The 14,362-nt window shown below is 45.1% G+C and overlaps 1 protein-coding gene across 2 annotated transcripts in view; it reads left to right on the forward strand.

Moving 5' to 3' along the window:
- The first annotated feature begins 4,421 nt into the window (after positions 1 to 4,421).
- SOAT1 (sterol O-acyltransferase 1) overlaps positions 4,422 to 14,362 on the forward strand; it is a 49,905-nt gene continuing 39,964 nt past the window's right edge. The window contains exons 1-2 of one of the 2 annotated variants that reach the window (XM_034778435.1): positions 4,422 to 4,560; positions 9,036 to 9,168. In XM_034778435.1, the coding sequence (XP_034634326.1) occupies positions 9,042 to 9,168 (127 nt within the window). In that variant the 5' untranslated portion in view covers positions 4,422 to 4,560; positions 9,036 to 9,041. Of the gene's footprint in view, positions 4,561 to 4,591; positions 4,755 to 9,035; positions 9,169 to 14,362 lie in introns of those variants that run through there. The other variant, XM_034778436.1, reaches the window with a different exon arrangement.

The following is a 14,362-nucleotide window of genomic DNA, read 5'->3' on the forward strand; positions in this document are numbered from 1 at the left end:
TCTATAGGGGGATGAAACACTTTTTTTTGCCACTGGGTTTCACAGATATCTGCTGACAGAAGAGGAACTGTGAAACTCAGGAATCCTGGGTCTATTCCAGGCTCCTGAATGGAGTGGTCTATGGTAGTCAAAGACCCTTCTTCCCCGTCCCCTCCAGTCTATGTCTATCCTATTGCTGTCTAACCCGCCCCAGCTCCTCATCTGATTTCAACTGCCCTCCACTACCGCTCTGGATTCCTTGTCCCAGTTTCCTGGTCCTGTCTCATTCTCCTCTCTCCCCGCCCCATGCCTCAGATGGGATGTTCGTTCCAGACTGGCAAAATTATAAGGCTTCCCAATATTTCAATACTTCCCATTCTAAATTTTCGGTTGCTTAACTATAGGCTAGCTCTACCTACAACAAAGCATATTCAGAACCTCTGATTAAAGGGATTATAAGTGTAGCAACCTCCATCATAGCTAGTCACCAAAGATTGAACCCAAGCCATCCAGACTTTAAAGCATGAGCTTCTACTACTTGAGTTTGAGATATAACTCCTTTAGCTGGTAGCTATACAGTTATCCTCTAAAAATCCACCAGAGGAGGGCACAAAACACATGTTGGACAGTGAATTACAAAAGTGCCAAATATTATTATTAGACCTTCAATACTTTTCACAATGAAGATCAGCAGGGGATAAACTGGGAGTTTAAGAATATTCGGAAAACAATTTTAGAATAACATTCAGTGCTGTGGTTTAAAAGAAAAAAAACTTAAAACTCATAACTTCAGTGTTCAGTGTTTGAAAAAAAAAAACCCCAACTTCTAGGAGCTATGGGATACAAGTTAAGAATGTTGAAACAGGAAGATGTTATGCTTAGGTACCACTTGGGCAAGGCAGCGTGCTATGTAATACTTGCAAGATTTCACTGTAATGTTTTACAATATAGCAGCGGAATGCTGATTCCATTGATTTTGTTGAGCAATTCATGCTGATTTTATTTCAACCCACATCTTAATAGTTTTGAATACTATAGATCACAATTTTCAGCTCAGTTGGTCTGAACATGCAGAGCTTTAAAACTGCTATGCTCTAAACTGTATATTAACTACAATTTTATAAACCTGCATGTCAGAGAACTGTGTGCCACTACTACTAGACAGTGGCACAAGGCAATTCAGTGTGAATCACAGAAATGTAGGACTGGAAGGGACATCAACAGGTCATCTAGTCAAACCCCTGCACTGAGGCAGGACTGAGTAATAACAACACTAGACCATCCTTGACAGGTGTTTGTCTAACCTCTTAAAAAACTCCGATGACTGCTATTCCATAACCTCTCTAGGTAATTTGTCCAGTGCTTAACTACCTTTACAGTTAGGAAGTTTTTCCTAATGTCTAACCTAAATCTCCCTTGCTACAATTTAAGTCCATTGCTTCTTTTTCCTGCATGTCCTGAGTGGGATAGGGGTGGGTCCAGGCAGTGGGATTGGGGGGAGGGAGGTCGAGGGAGTCGGTGGGTGTGTGGGGATGGACCGGGGGATGCAGGGTGGAGGAACTGAGGGGGACAGGACTGGGACTGGGGGAGTCGGGTAGGGGCTGAGGGGAGCATGAATGGGACAGGGTAGAGAGAGCTGTGTAGGGCGGGGCGGGGGAGACAATGGGGCTGGCCTGGGGAGGGTCGGGGGTTTGGGGAGAGGGACAGGGTCTGGAGGGGATGAGACAGAGGGGAGAAGGACTGGAATGGGGGGAAGTTGAGGGGGTGGGACAGCAGGGGGAGCGATGGGGGTGGGATGATGGGAGAGGCTGAAGAAGAGATTTGGGGTAGGGCAAGGCTGAGGGCAGTGGGTTGGGGGGAGCAGGGGGACTGTGGGGGAGGCTGTTGGAATGGGGGCAGGGACTGAGGGCAGTGGATTGAGGGTGGGGGCACAGGGGCGACTGCAGGGGAGGCTGAGGGAACAGGGTCAGGGTGGGGGCTGAGGGGAGCCCCCCCAGAGGGACCTGCCAGGGGGCCAGGTGAGCTCAGCAGTGCTTACCTGGAGCGGCTCTCAGGAAGCATCCAGCAGGTAGGTCCCTCCCAGTCCCTCTGGCCCCTTCCTAGGGTCGGGTCGAGGGGGGGGGCCCTCTCTGCCCGGCGAACGCTGCCTACTGCTGGAGTCTATAAGCCCTGCCCCGCTGCAGCACGCAGGGGAGCGAGACCTCCTCGCTGCCTCTCTGTGTGCCAGGGGCAGGGCTGCGCTTCTGGGTACATGTCTGGCTCTGTTGATTTGAGGCTTCCTGCTACAAGACAGGCGCAAAAGAGAAACCAACAGAACTCCGCTGGCCATCACCTACAGTCCTCAGCTTAAACCTCTCCAATGCCAGTCCTCGCCCACAGACAACCTGCCAGCCTTAAACATATTCTCACCAGCAACCACGCACCGCACCATAACAATTCTAACTCAGGAACCAACCCATGCAACAAACCTCGATGCCAACTCTGCCCACATATCTACACCAGCAACACCATCACAGGACCTAACCAGATCAGCTACATCATCACCGGCTCATTCACCTGCACGTCCACCAATGTTATATATGCCAGCAATGCCCCTCTGCTATGTACATTGGCCAAACTGGAAAGTCACTTCGCAAGAGGATAAATGGACACAAGTCAGATATCAGGAATGGCAATATCCAAAAACCTGTAGGAGAATACTTCAACCTACCTGGCCACACAATAGCAGATGTAAAGGTAGCCATCTTACAGCAAAAAAAACTTCAGGACCAGACTCCAAAGAGAAACTGCTGAACTCCAGTTCATTTGCAAATTTGACACCATCAGATCAGGATTGAACAAAGACTGTGAATGGCTATCCAACTACAGAAGCAGTTTCTCCTCCCTTGGTGTTCACACCTCAACTGCTAGCAGAGCACCTCACCCTCCCTGATTGAACTAACCTTGTTATCTCCATACTGATTTATACCTGCCTCTGGAGATTTCCATTACTTGCATCTGAAGAAGTGAGGTTCTTACCCACGAAAGCTTATGCTCCCAATACTTCTGTTAGTCTTAAAGGTGCCACAGGACCCTCTGTTGCTTTTTACAGATTCAGACTAACACGGCTACCCCTCTGATACACAACTATACATATACAATGATGGGGTCTAAATTAGCTATAACCACTAAAGAAAGAGATCTTGGAGTCATTGTGGATAGTTCTCTGAAATCATCCACTCAATGTGCAGCAGCAGTCAAAAAAGAACAGAATGTTGGGAATCATCAAGAAAGGGATAGATAATAAGACAGAAAATATCATATTGCCTCTATATCAATCCATGGTGAGCCCACACCTTGAATACTGCATGCAGATGTGGTTGCCCCATCTCAAGAAAGATATATTGGAATTGGAAAAGGTTCAGAAAAGGGCAACAAAAATTATTAGGGGTATAGAATGGCTTCCATATGAGGAGCGATTAATAAGACTGGGACTGGAAAAGAGGTGACTAAGGGGGGATATAATAGAGGTCTATAAAATCATGAGTGGTATAGAGAAAGTAAATAAGGAAGTGTTATTTACTCCTTCTCATAATACAAGAACAAGGGGCCACCAAATGAAATTAATAGGTAGCAGGTTTAAAACAAACACAAGAAAGTATTTTTTCATGCAACACACTGTCAACTGGAACTCCTTGCCAGAGGGTGTTGTGAAGGCCAAAACTATAACCAGGTTCAAAAGGGAGCTACATAGATTCATGGAGGATAGATCCATCAATGGCTATTAGCCAGGATGGGCAGGGATGGTGTCCCTTGCCCTCTGTTTGCCAGAAGCTGGGATTGGGTGACAAGGCATGGATGATCCCTGTTCATCCCCTTTAGGGCACCTGCCATTGGCCACTGTCAGAGGACAGGATACTGGGCTTGATGGACCTCTGGTCTGACCCAATATGGCCGTTCTTATTTTCTGCAGTTCCCTCTCCTGAAAACGTAGCTTCACCAAGGCTAGGCTCCAGTATGTCCAGAGGTTCTTCCACTGCCCACCACAGTATCTGAGCACCTCCCAGTGCCGCACTGAGAGACCCTGGTTCTGGCTACAGAGGGACGAGCAGCTCCTCCTGCTGCCCGCTGGCGGGAGGGTCGCAGTCCAGTCTCGCACAGCCCACGCTGAGAGCCGCCGCAGGACATGCTGGCGTCGGGTGTGGCCCAGGCTGCGGGAGGCGACAGAGGTCAGAACTGTGAAGACAAGGGCTGGAGCTGGGGGGACCCAGTTAGAGCGCGCGCACACGTGCCTCTCACGTGCTCCCTGCCCGCCCCCTCTGCTCCAGTTCCTCCCCTCTGTCCCGCCCCCAACATGCACGCTGCTCCTTTACCCCAGCTCCTCCTCTCTGCGCCGTCGGCGCTGGCCGGTGGCAGGGGGGCGGGGCCTGGTTCTAGGGCAGGCAGCCAATGAGCGGCGACGCTCCCCACTCCTTTCCTTTGCGTGGTGACGTAATGGAGGAGTGGGGAAGGCTGGAGGGTTCCATTCTCGCTCTCGTTCACCCAAGCGGAGGTGGAGCTGAGGCGTAGGGGAGTCGCGCGGACACACTCCCTGAGGACAAGGTGCCGTACCTCGCCACCTGGGCCGGGAGCTCGTGGGGTCCGCGCGCTAGTTCTCCCGCTGCCGGGCTGCTGCGCGCGCTGACCTCGCCGGGGCTCTCGGCCGGACGGGCCGGGCTCGGGGTGGCTGCCCTGCAGGGGCTGCGTGCGGACCGCCCCGCGCTGTGCATTGATCTCTGTCACGGCGCCGCGAGCTTGTTAGTTCAGAGGCTTTAATTGTTGGCTGCTGCTGCTGGGGGTCGCGGTCCCTCGCTGATGTGGCGGCCTTGCTATGGGGACCGCCAGGCTGGGAGGGGGACAATCCTCGGAGCCCCAGGTCTGGCTAGGGTTTGGCGGGGAGGCCACCTGGCTGTCTAGAGGAGACCAGCACAGTCTGTGTGGAAAGGTTAAAAGACTGGAGATGTTTAGACTTGGGACCCTGGTAACCGTTTTTTTTTTTTTTTTAAATTAAGGGCTGCTTTAAAGAGGACGGTGATCAGTTCTCTATGCCTGCTGAAGGTAGGGTGAGAAGTAAGGATCTTAATCTGGAGCAATGGAGAGGTAGCTTAGATGTTAAGAAAACTTTCCATTATAAGGATAGTTAAGCACTGGAATAGGCTTCCCAGGGAGACTGGGGAATCCTCTCATTGGAGGTTTTTAAGAACAGGCTAGAAAAACTTATGGAAGATCTAGGTTTACTTGGTCCTGCCTTGGGGAGGAGGCTGGACTTGATCTCATGAGGTCCCTTCCAGCCCTACAGTTCTATGATTCTGTAATGCTCCTTTGGCCTGCATGCAATCTGGAGGAGAGAGTCCAGTTCAGGCATCAAATTTGTTCTTAAAGAATGTTTTGTAATAAGTAATGTTGTTGTTTCTCACTCACCTTGTCTGTACTATAGCAGAGAGGGAAGTCCACTTATTACTATACAAGTGTACCGAGTGCCAGCGAAACAATAAACAGCATTTTATTTGCTGACCATAATAGGCTTGTTTTGCTTATGGACTAACTTTATTTTAGGCCCTATGTTGTGTGAAGGGCACTTTCAGTCTGAGGGAGCAGAATCCACATCTGTTTTTTTTTATAAAACTATTGATATGGAAAACAAAAACACTGTCTTTGGACAGTGAGATTGTTAATTGTGGGCTGCAGTTTAGTTTGAAGCCATGTCACAACCTTTTTACAGGTGATTGTGTAAACATGGATGTATTAAAATATATTGTTTCTGTGCTAATGTGAGGTGAAGTCATGATTATTGGCAATAATTAAAAAGGAAGGTGGAGAAAATAAATCTCAGGGATTGTGAATGAGGTATAGTACCTGGTAACTGATAGTCCATTTCAAATGAGCCTCTTTAAAGAAATCTGCTGAGGGGATCTGTTCATGGTTCTGAAGCCCAGAAGGAGCATAGGGTGGGTATCGGAAACATACACTGTTCCTTACTGAGAGTAAAGGTGAACAGAAGGGGATGTAAGAGGAAGTTCAGCTTGTGGAAGCAGTGATATGCTGAGCTTGTGGGAAGAAGGAAGCCAGAAGAGATTCACTGCATAGCATTCAAGGAGCCAGGGGACTGAAGAACATTTGCTTACCTGCCTGAGAGAGTTAAACTGGACAGAGGCATAAAAAGGAAACATGGGAGTTCTTGGCAAAGAAGGGGAGGGAAAATAACAAAAAATACAAGTGTGAGAGGGTTTAGCCGCCTGCTGCTGCTGCTCCTTAGTTAGATTGGTTTTTAATTTCAAGGTCTGGATTAATAGTTGTGGGTGCAGAAAGTCACTTGCCATTACGTGAGGTAGGTGTCACATTAAATCCTCCCTACCAGAAAAGGTGAGGTGATTCTTGTATCCATATTGTAGGTTGTTGTTTGTATTCTTTCAGACTTTCATGTGTGTCAAGGTGACACTCAGAAAGCAGTTAGCCCTGTCTGCTGCAGTGCATCTGAAAACCTCTGATTTATCTTAGCCTTGTCTTGTGATTGGCTCAGCTCTAAAGGAGATTAGAGAAGAGAGATAATGTTTTCTTTTTTTGTTACTGACACATTGACAGTTGCCAAATATTGTGCTTTCTAATACTGAGGATGCAGATTAAGACATTCCCCACAAATATAATACCATTATCCGTGTGCAAAAAATTTATTTAATCTTGCATGATAAATGTCATTCATATCATCAAATCTATCTTATGCAAGAGCTATATTTGTCTTTAAAACAAGTCTAGTGTATGGTAGTTAAACATACTGTACCCACAATACTATTTTACTCTAGTTATATTCTTAAATTTACTTTTGGTGACCCTCACCTTCCTCTTTAACTTCTATTCCCCTTCCCCTCACTATCCCAAAGGCCCTTTGAAAAAGGATCTAGGGTGGGTTTACCAGAGAAGAATGTGCAGTCCTTACAGCCTCTACAGGGTTGAAAGTGCTACTGAGAAAGGTATCGAGCTTTGGGCCCACCTCGGATATTCCATGTGACAATGTGTTGTGTTAACACCGGACCTCTCAGGTCCCCCCCCACGAACTTTGATTTTTCAGGGGGTAATGCCTTCAATACATTGGGGAATATGTGAAGTAAACACAAACTGGTTTTGCTGTGGGGTGATAGCAGCAACAGTAGTGTACAAAGCCTGCTTCTATGTGCTATGGCCTTTTCAACCAGTTGTCTGATCCAGTGCATTACATCTGGCACTTAGTGCGAAAATATAGTAACTCTTCCTCTAAGGTCATTTCCTGGGTTATGTAAATCTGTATTAAAGTAATAATACCTGTCATATAAATGATTGTTCACACAAACTACCTACTATTGTGTGTGGTTAACTCAGAAGGTTTTCTCTCATTTTTTATAGTCCTTGATTATATTATAGCTTGCAGTCTGGGCTGTCATCTCATAAGATAAACAGGACTGGGCCTGGTTAGTAGTAGTTGCCGAGGGGCTTCCAAGGAACATGTAGGGGCTTCAGGAAGTGATGCTGGTGGTTCAGTAAGTGGCATTCTTCACTTTGTTTATACAGAAGCAGTGCCCAAAGTGGTGTGGGGAGGAATTGAAACTGCTGCTAGATATAAAGTTTACAGAATCAAGAACAGTAACCAGTGCTGCTGTATCTTTAATGAGAAGTGAACCTGAAGGCCTGACCACATGTGATTGAGAGAGATCCTGTTTCTTCTTGCAGGAGTGTCAACCCTGGTTGTAGTGTTGGGACATTTTCTTAAATGGATATTGCCTTTCAATAGTGAGTGTAGTTCGTGTGTTTATAAATATGCACACAGCGTATACTCTGATGGGCTACAGAGATATTTCAAGTATCAGAGGGGTAGCCGTGTTAGTCTGAATCTGTAAAAAGCAACAGAGGGTCCTGTGGCACCTTTAAGACTAACGGAAGTATTGGGAGCATAAGCTTTCGTGGGTAAGAACCTCACTTCTTGCATCTGAAGAAGTGAGGTTCTTACCCACGGAAGCTTATGCTCCCAGTATTTCTGTTAGTCTTAAAGGTGCCACAGGACCCTCTGTTGCTTTTTAGAGATATTTCAGATGCTTCTGGATGAGAAGCACTTAGATAAATGTAAGGAGCGAGTCTTATGAAAGAAAAGTGTGTGTGGTTGGTATTTTGGAAGCCCAGTCTGGGGCAAGGGCAACTTTAGGGAGCTTCATAGATTTCCATTTTGTTAGTCAAGAGTAGAGCAAGATGCCATTTTTCTCTTGGTGACTATCGTAAATAACACCTCTCCCTCCCTTTAAAAAACAGGTCTACATTTTGAATCTGGAGGTGGTGGTGCAGGAATCTGTGTTAGTAATCATTCAGCCTTCAGCAATGGCCCCTGCTGTTGGGTTTGGCGTGGTTTAAACAAACATGGTTCTCTCTCTTCCTGTTTCACTGTGGTTTGCAGCACAATCATTCATTTGTCTTAATAAGGCACAAGGTTTACTGAGGACTTGGACTTTTTTTACAGGAAGGGGATTGTCTGGTATTCTCAGGCTTGGTATTCTCTTCTGTGATGCCAAAGCGAAATTTGAAAAAGCAGGGAGGGGAGGAATCTCAAAACCCCCAAACCAGTGTTGAGAGTCAGGTTTTGCTATATAAATTACCAGCAAAAATCAGTTGCATAGTGAAGCATTTTAAAGGCTTCACTTGTGAAGTGATGCTCCCAACACTGTGTTGGGAGCCTTGAGGATTCCTAGTTGCTTAAAATGAAGGGTTTGTGTATTGGAGGTGGTTTGGGAATGTGGGGGAATTAACTTTTTCTGTCCCGCTTACTGTCTAGTGTGGAGAGAAGGGAGGAGAAGGTATGGTTCTTAGTACAGGTTTTACTATGTAGATAGTTGGGATGGGAGAGGGGGTTAGCTTTGTTAGACTGCCAGTCCCATTTATCCGCTTTTTCTTATTTTTTTTTTCTCCCCACCTCCAGTGAGCAGTCAAAGGCAGGAAAAATCTAGCATATGTAATAGCTGAATAAATGCATCATGTCTGAGGCCTTTTGATAACTAATTCTTTCCTCTCTTCTATGGTAGACTACAATGGTAGGTGAAGATTATACTTCCATAAGACACCGCCAGCCGAGTTCTACAGGACACGGGACCCCTGAGAAGAATGAAGTGCAGAAGAGATCTGAGGCAGAGAAGCCATTCCAAAACTCAAGCAATGGTGAGTTATTTCAGTTGTGGTTCAGGGTTATCTGTACCTTCAATCCACTCTAGCCTGGCTGGGGACACCTCCTCTCGGTGACAGGCCTCGTACCTTCACCTCTTTGAAGGAGGAATCCCACAATTCTCCCACTTTCAGACTGGATCCTGGGGTACTGACTGTGATTCTTCAGCAGGGCTGACTGGGCTGGAGCCTTCCTTTCAGGAGCTGTGACCAGTGTGTGGATATGGTGACACAAAACAGTCCTTTCAAAACAACATATTTTTCAATTTTATAGCAGGAACAAAGCAGAACAAGAGCAAAGGGTTATTAAAACATGCATGTTATTAAGCAATCTACATGCATGTTTGTCTTATGTAAAGATTAGGGAGGCTTATCCAGACACCCGCACTTTTGGGGACTGCGGTTCAGTCTGCTTTCACACCATCTTTAGGGGGCAGACCTTTTATCAGTCCCAAATATTCTTTGTTTCCCTGTATCTCTTGAACCTGGTCAAATTGGTTTGTGCAGCCCACCAGAGGTGGGGACGCAGCATATCATAGTTAATAGTCCTGAGTGTCTGCTAAGGAACACCTGGCTGTGCTGCGGTCACCTTTCCTGTGGAACAGTGTCAAGTAACTCCTGCTGGAATTAATCCTGGTAGTCCTATAGCAAATGATGCGATAACAAATAGCTGGACATGACATATATTCATAAAATATCATGAGCGTCTCCCATACCTTTCAGACTTTCTCATTGGCTTGATGAAGGGGCTTCTGCGGAGTTTGCGCTTCATTTTTGGTGCAAGTGGCGGCACTTCACTGGAGCTCACTTGATGTGAGGGAAAAGAATTCACAAGCTGGCAAAATAAGATAGATTACCCAGAAGTCAGTATCAGAGGGGTAGCCGTGTTAGTCTGAATCTGTAAAAAGCAACAGAGGGTCCTGTGGCACCTTTGAGACTAACAGAAGTACTGGGAGCATAAGCTTTCGTGGGTCAGAACCTCACTTCTTCAGATGCAGGTAATGGAAATCTCCAGAGGCAGGTATATATCAGTATGGAGATAACGAAGTTAGTTCAATCAGGGAGGGTGAGGTGCTCTGCTAGCAGTTGAGGTGTGAACACCAAGGGAGGAGAAACTGTTTCTGTAGTTGGATAGCCATTCACAGTCTTTGTTTAATCCTGATCTGATGGTGTCAAATTTGCAGATGAACTGAAGCTCAGCAGTTTCTCTTTGAAGTCTGGTCCTGAAGTTTTTTTGCTGTAAGATGGCTACCTTAACATCTGCTATTGTGTGGCCAGGGAGGTTGAAGTGTTCTCCTACAGGTTTTTGTACATTGCCATTCCTGATATCTGACTTGTGTCCATTTATCCTCTTGCGTAGTGACTGTCCAGTGTGGCCAATGTACATAGCAGAGGGGCATTGCTGGCATATGATGGCATATATAACATTGGTGGACGTGCAGGTGAATGAGCCGGTGATGTTGTAGCTGATCTGGTTAGGTCCAGTGATGGTGTTGCTGGTGTAGATATGTGGGCAGAGTTGGCATCGAGGTTTGTTGCATGGGTTGGTTCCTGAGTTAGAGTTGTTATGGTGCGATGCGTGGTTGCTGGTGAGAATATGCTTAAGGTTGGCAGGTTGTCTGTGGGCGAGGACTGGCCTGCCTCCCAAGGTCTGTGAAAGTGAGGGATCATTGTCCAGGATGGGTTGTAGATCACTGATGATGCGTTGGAGAGGTTTAAGCTGAGGACTGTAGGTGATGGCCAGTGGAGTACTACATGTTATATATGCCATCATATGCCAGTAATGCCCCTCTGCTATGTACATTGGCCAAACTGGACAGTCACTACGCAAGAGGATAAATGGACACAAGTCAGATATCAGGAATGGCAATGTACAAAAACCTGTAGGAGAACACTTCAACCTCCCTGGCCACACAATAGCAGATGTTAAGGTAGCCATCTTACAGCAAAAAAACTTCAGGACCAGACTCCAAAGAGAAACTGCTGAGCTTCAGTTCATCTGCAAATTTGACACCATCAGATCAGGATTAAACAAAGACTGTGAATGGCTATCCAACTACAGAAACAGTTTCTCCTCCCTTGGTGTTCACACCTCAACTGCTAGCAGAGCACCTCACCCTCCCTGATTGAACTAACCTCGTTATCTCCACACTGATATATACCTGCCTCTGGAGATTTCCATTACTTGCATCTGAAGAAGTGAGGTTCTGACCCACGAAAGCTTATGCTCCCAGTACTTCTGTTAGTTTCAAAGGTGCCACAGGACCCTCTGTTGCTTTTTCCAGAAGTCAGTGTGAACTCCCCTGTCACCTTCCCCTAATTCCATCCTGTAGGAGAGGCTGGTTGATGGTGGAGTTTGAAGATTTCTTCTACCTGTGCAGGATGGTAGGAATAGCCCAATATCTGAGTTAGCTAAAGCAGTGTATTGTCTGAGTTTTGAGGGTTGGAGTGAACCTATGGATTTCAAAAGTTTTCAAAGGGCAAAATGGAAAAGTGAAGCATAAATAGTAAGGAATAGGATTCATTGTTGGAAGACCAAACAACGAAAGCACCATTGGAACCACTAATAAGGAGGCTGTCTCATGCTGTTGGAGGGAATCAGTCCTCAGATAATAATCATCAGTAGTCTGCAGCTTTGAGGTCCTCTTCAACTCCTTGCTGCTGCTGGAGTATTCAGATAGCTGTTGCTGTGAAAGATGCAACCTTCCATCAGAGTCTAGTTAGAGGACTATATCTCATTCTGTTGGATGATTTGGCCACAGTCATCCACTCTGTCATGGCTTCTAGGCTGGATTACTGCAACTTGCTTTATCAAGGGATGAGTGTTATTTTAGCCAGAATGAAGTAGTCAGCTTGTTTTGGCAACACCGGCCACCAAGAACTAGTACTGCTAGTCTCATTATTGTGGCTTCTTATAAAATGAAGTTAAAAGCTAATGTTCTCATTTTTAATTCCCTCTGCAGCTGTTTGTTGGCATCTCAGCGAGTGCCTTTTTCCTTGACAACTGTATCTTGCAAGTATACATGTTCCTCAGGCACTTTGGAGCTGTCATCCTTGTGGGTGAAATCCTTGAGTGGGAGTTGGGCTTTCTCTGCAAGAGGAGACGGGACTTTGGAATTTATTACCAGAGAAAATCATTGATCTTATAGGCTTCAGAATAGGCAATATTTCAGTTTCGCTTTCCCAAATTAACAGAAAAGGGGTGGAACAAAAAGTGAAGTTAGAAGGAAGTTATAAATTTTATTTAAAACAAACAAACAAACAAAAACAACCAGATTATCTAGGAGAAAGAGAGTGGAAAATTACAAGTGACCTGTGGCCTAGAGTTGATTCTTAACTCTTGGGTGGCTTTCCTAATCTCTTTATTTCTGCTCTAGCTAGACTGCATTTGTGATAGGTGCCTTTATAAATGAAAATTACAATTGATATTTTAAATAAGGCTTTCTGACTTTGATTTAAATTAGATTAATTATCTATCTACCCTGCTCAGAATCCTGTTTTTTGTTGATCCATATTCTGGGAGTTGGCTTCAGCAAGACCAACCAATGTTATATTCTCTGTGGAAATCAAATGCAGAGTTGCTCTTTCTCACAGGGATCAGGTAGGATCCAACCTAAGAACACCAGTTATTCTAGGATCTGTCTTTCTCTGCTTCTCTTGTTATGGCAAAATCAGTGATGTTTAGTGGAGGAAGACAGAAAAAGACATCTACAGTGGTAAGCTTCTCCTTAATCTAGATAATGCTGGTACTTTCTAGCTTGCCAGTGAAATGATCATGAGTGTTGTCTGCAGTGTCTGAAGTTTTAATCTAATTCCTTTTTGGACAACAGCTCAACGAACCATGCCCTCTGTGGCCTGCATGTACTTTTAAGTAGATCAGCTGAGTTATTTAGTCACTGTGGAGTCATAACATGCCTGCATTGGCTCGCTGTAAAAATTAGCTTAACTCAGTAAACAGTATTAGTAGTTATTAACATATGTTGTGTATTGTAAATGGAGAACTTGTTAAATTGAATAGCCTTGCACTGGAGTAATTGTAGGTTAGTTTTACTTCAGGCAGGTAATGTTCTATTTAGTGGTTGGCGTAAAGGACTGAGAATTGGGACTAAGATCTCATCTGACTTCTGCTACTGACTTGCTGTGTGACCTTAGACAAATAATTTAACCTCCAGCTGTTTCCCCCTTTGTAAAATAAGGATAATCTGTCTGCCTCAATAGTGAGGTGTAATATTTTGTTAAGTGCTTTCACCCAGGATCTGAAAGGTGTCTTACAAGTGCAAAGTATATGCCAAAGCCCATGAACTATTCTTGAATTATTTTGTCCAGTTAAAACACTAAATGTTTCTAGCCATGTTCGTTGCATCATGCACCTATAAAACATCTGCTAGAATTGTGCATTTAGATGGCTATCTCGCTGTCCTTTGTGTGTAATGATGGGTTCTATGCATCTTCACATTATGTAGTCGTTGGAGGCTGTTTGACATATGCCTGGGGGTTTGCAATACATGAGACTGATGTTTTGTAAGTCTATTGTATGACTTCTGAAAGGAAGGCCCTATTCAGAGAAGTGGCATTCCAGGAGTGGTAACCTTACTGCAGACACTTTGTTGGAGAAATCCATTTTACCCGTGAGTGGTTCTTTTATTTGATTTCCTTGTATAGTGTGAGGGTATCTCCCATATTAGGTCATTTAAACCCTCAGAGGTTTGTCTTTTACATACTTCTTTCTCTCCGTTTTTTCTGCAGTTAGGGGCATCTTGTCCTGTCATTCATATCTTGAGCAATTATTTGGCCAACAGTAACATTTGTTGAATTCTTACTACTTAATGACAACCACATGCAGTGGCTTCTGGTCACTGCATCATGATTAAACATGTTCCAGTCTTGTGCCAGTCTTAACATTATAGTATGTAACTTCAGGCAACTCCGGTGGATTTTAGTGTGGTTCTAGTCTGTAATAGAACTATATAAAAAGGCCACCTCTTTACTCAACTGATCTGTTCCTTTATGGACTCATTCATAATTACTGACTTGAGTGGTTAAAAAATATTTGCTACTTTTTGAGAAGCCTTGTTAATATTGTAGAGCCAACACATTTGGGCTAGCTAGAGCAGTGGTTCTCAACCTGGGGTACATGTACCCCTGGGGATATGCAGAGGTCTTCTAGGGGGTACATCAACTCATCTAGATA

Source organism: Trachemys scripta, chromosome 8, assembly GCF_013100865.1.
Source record: "Trachemys scripta elegans isolate TJP31775 chromosome 8, CAS_Tse_1.0, whole genome shotgun sequence".
Classification (NCBI taxonomy): Eukaryota; Metazoa; Chordata; order Testudines; family Emydidae; genus Trachemys; species Trachemys scripta.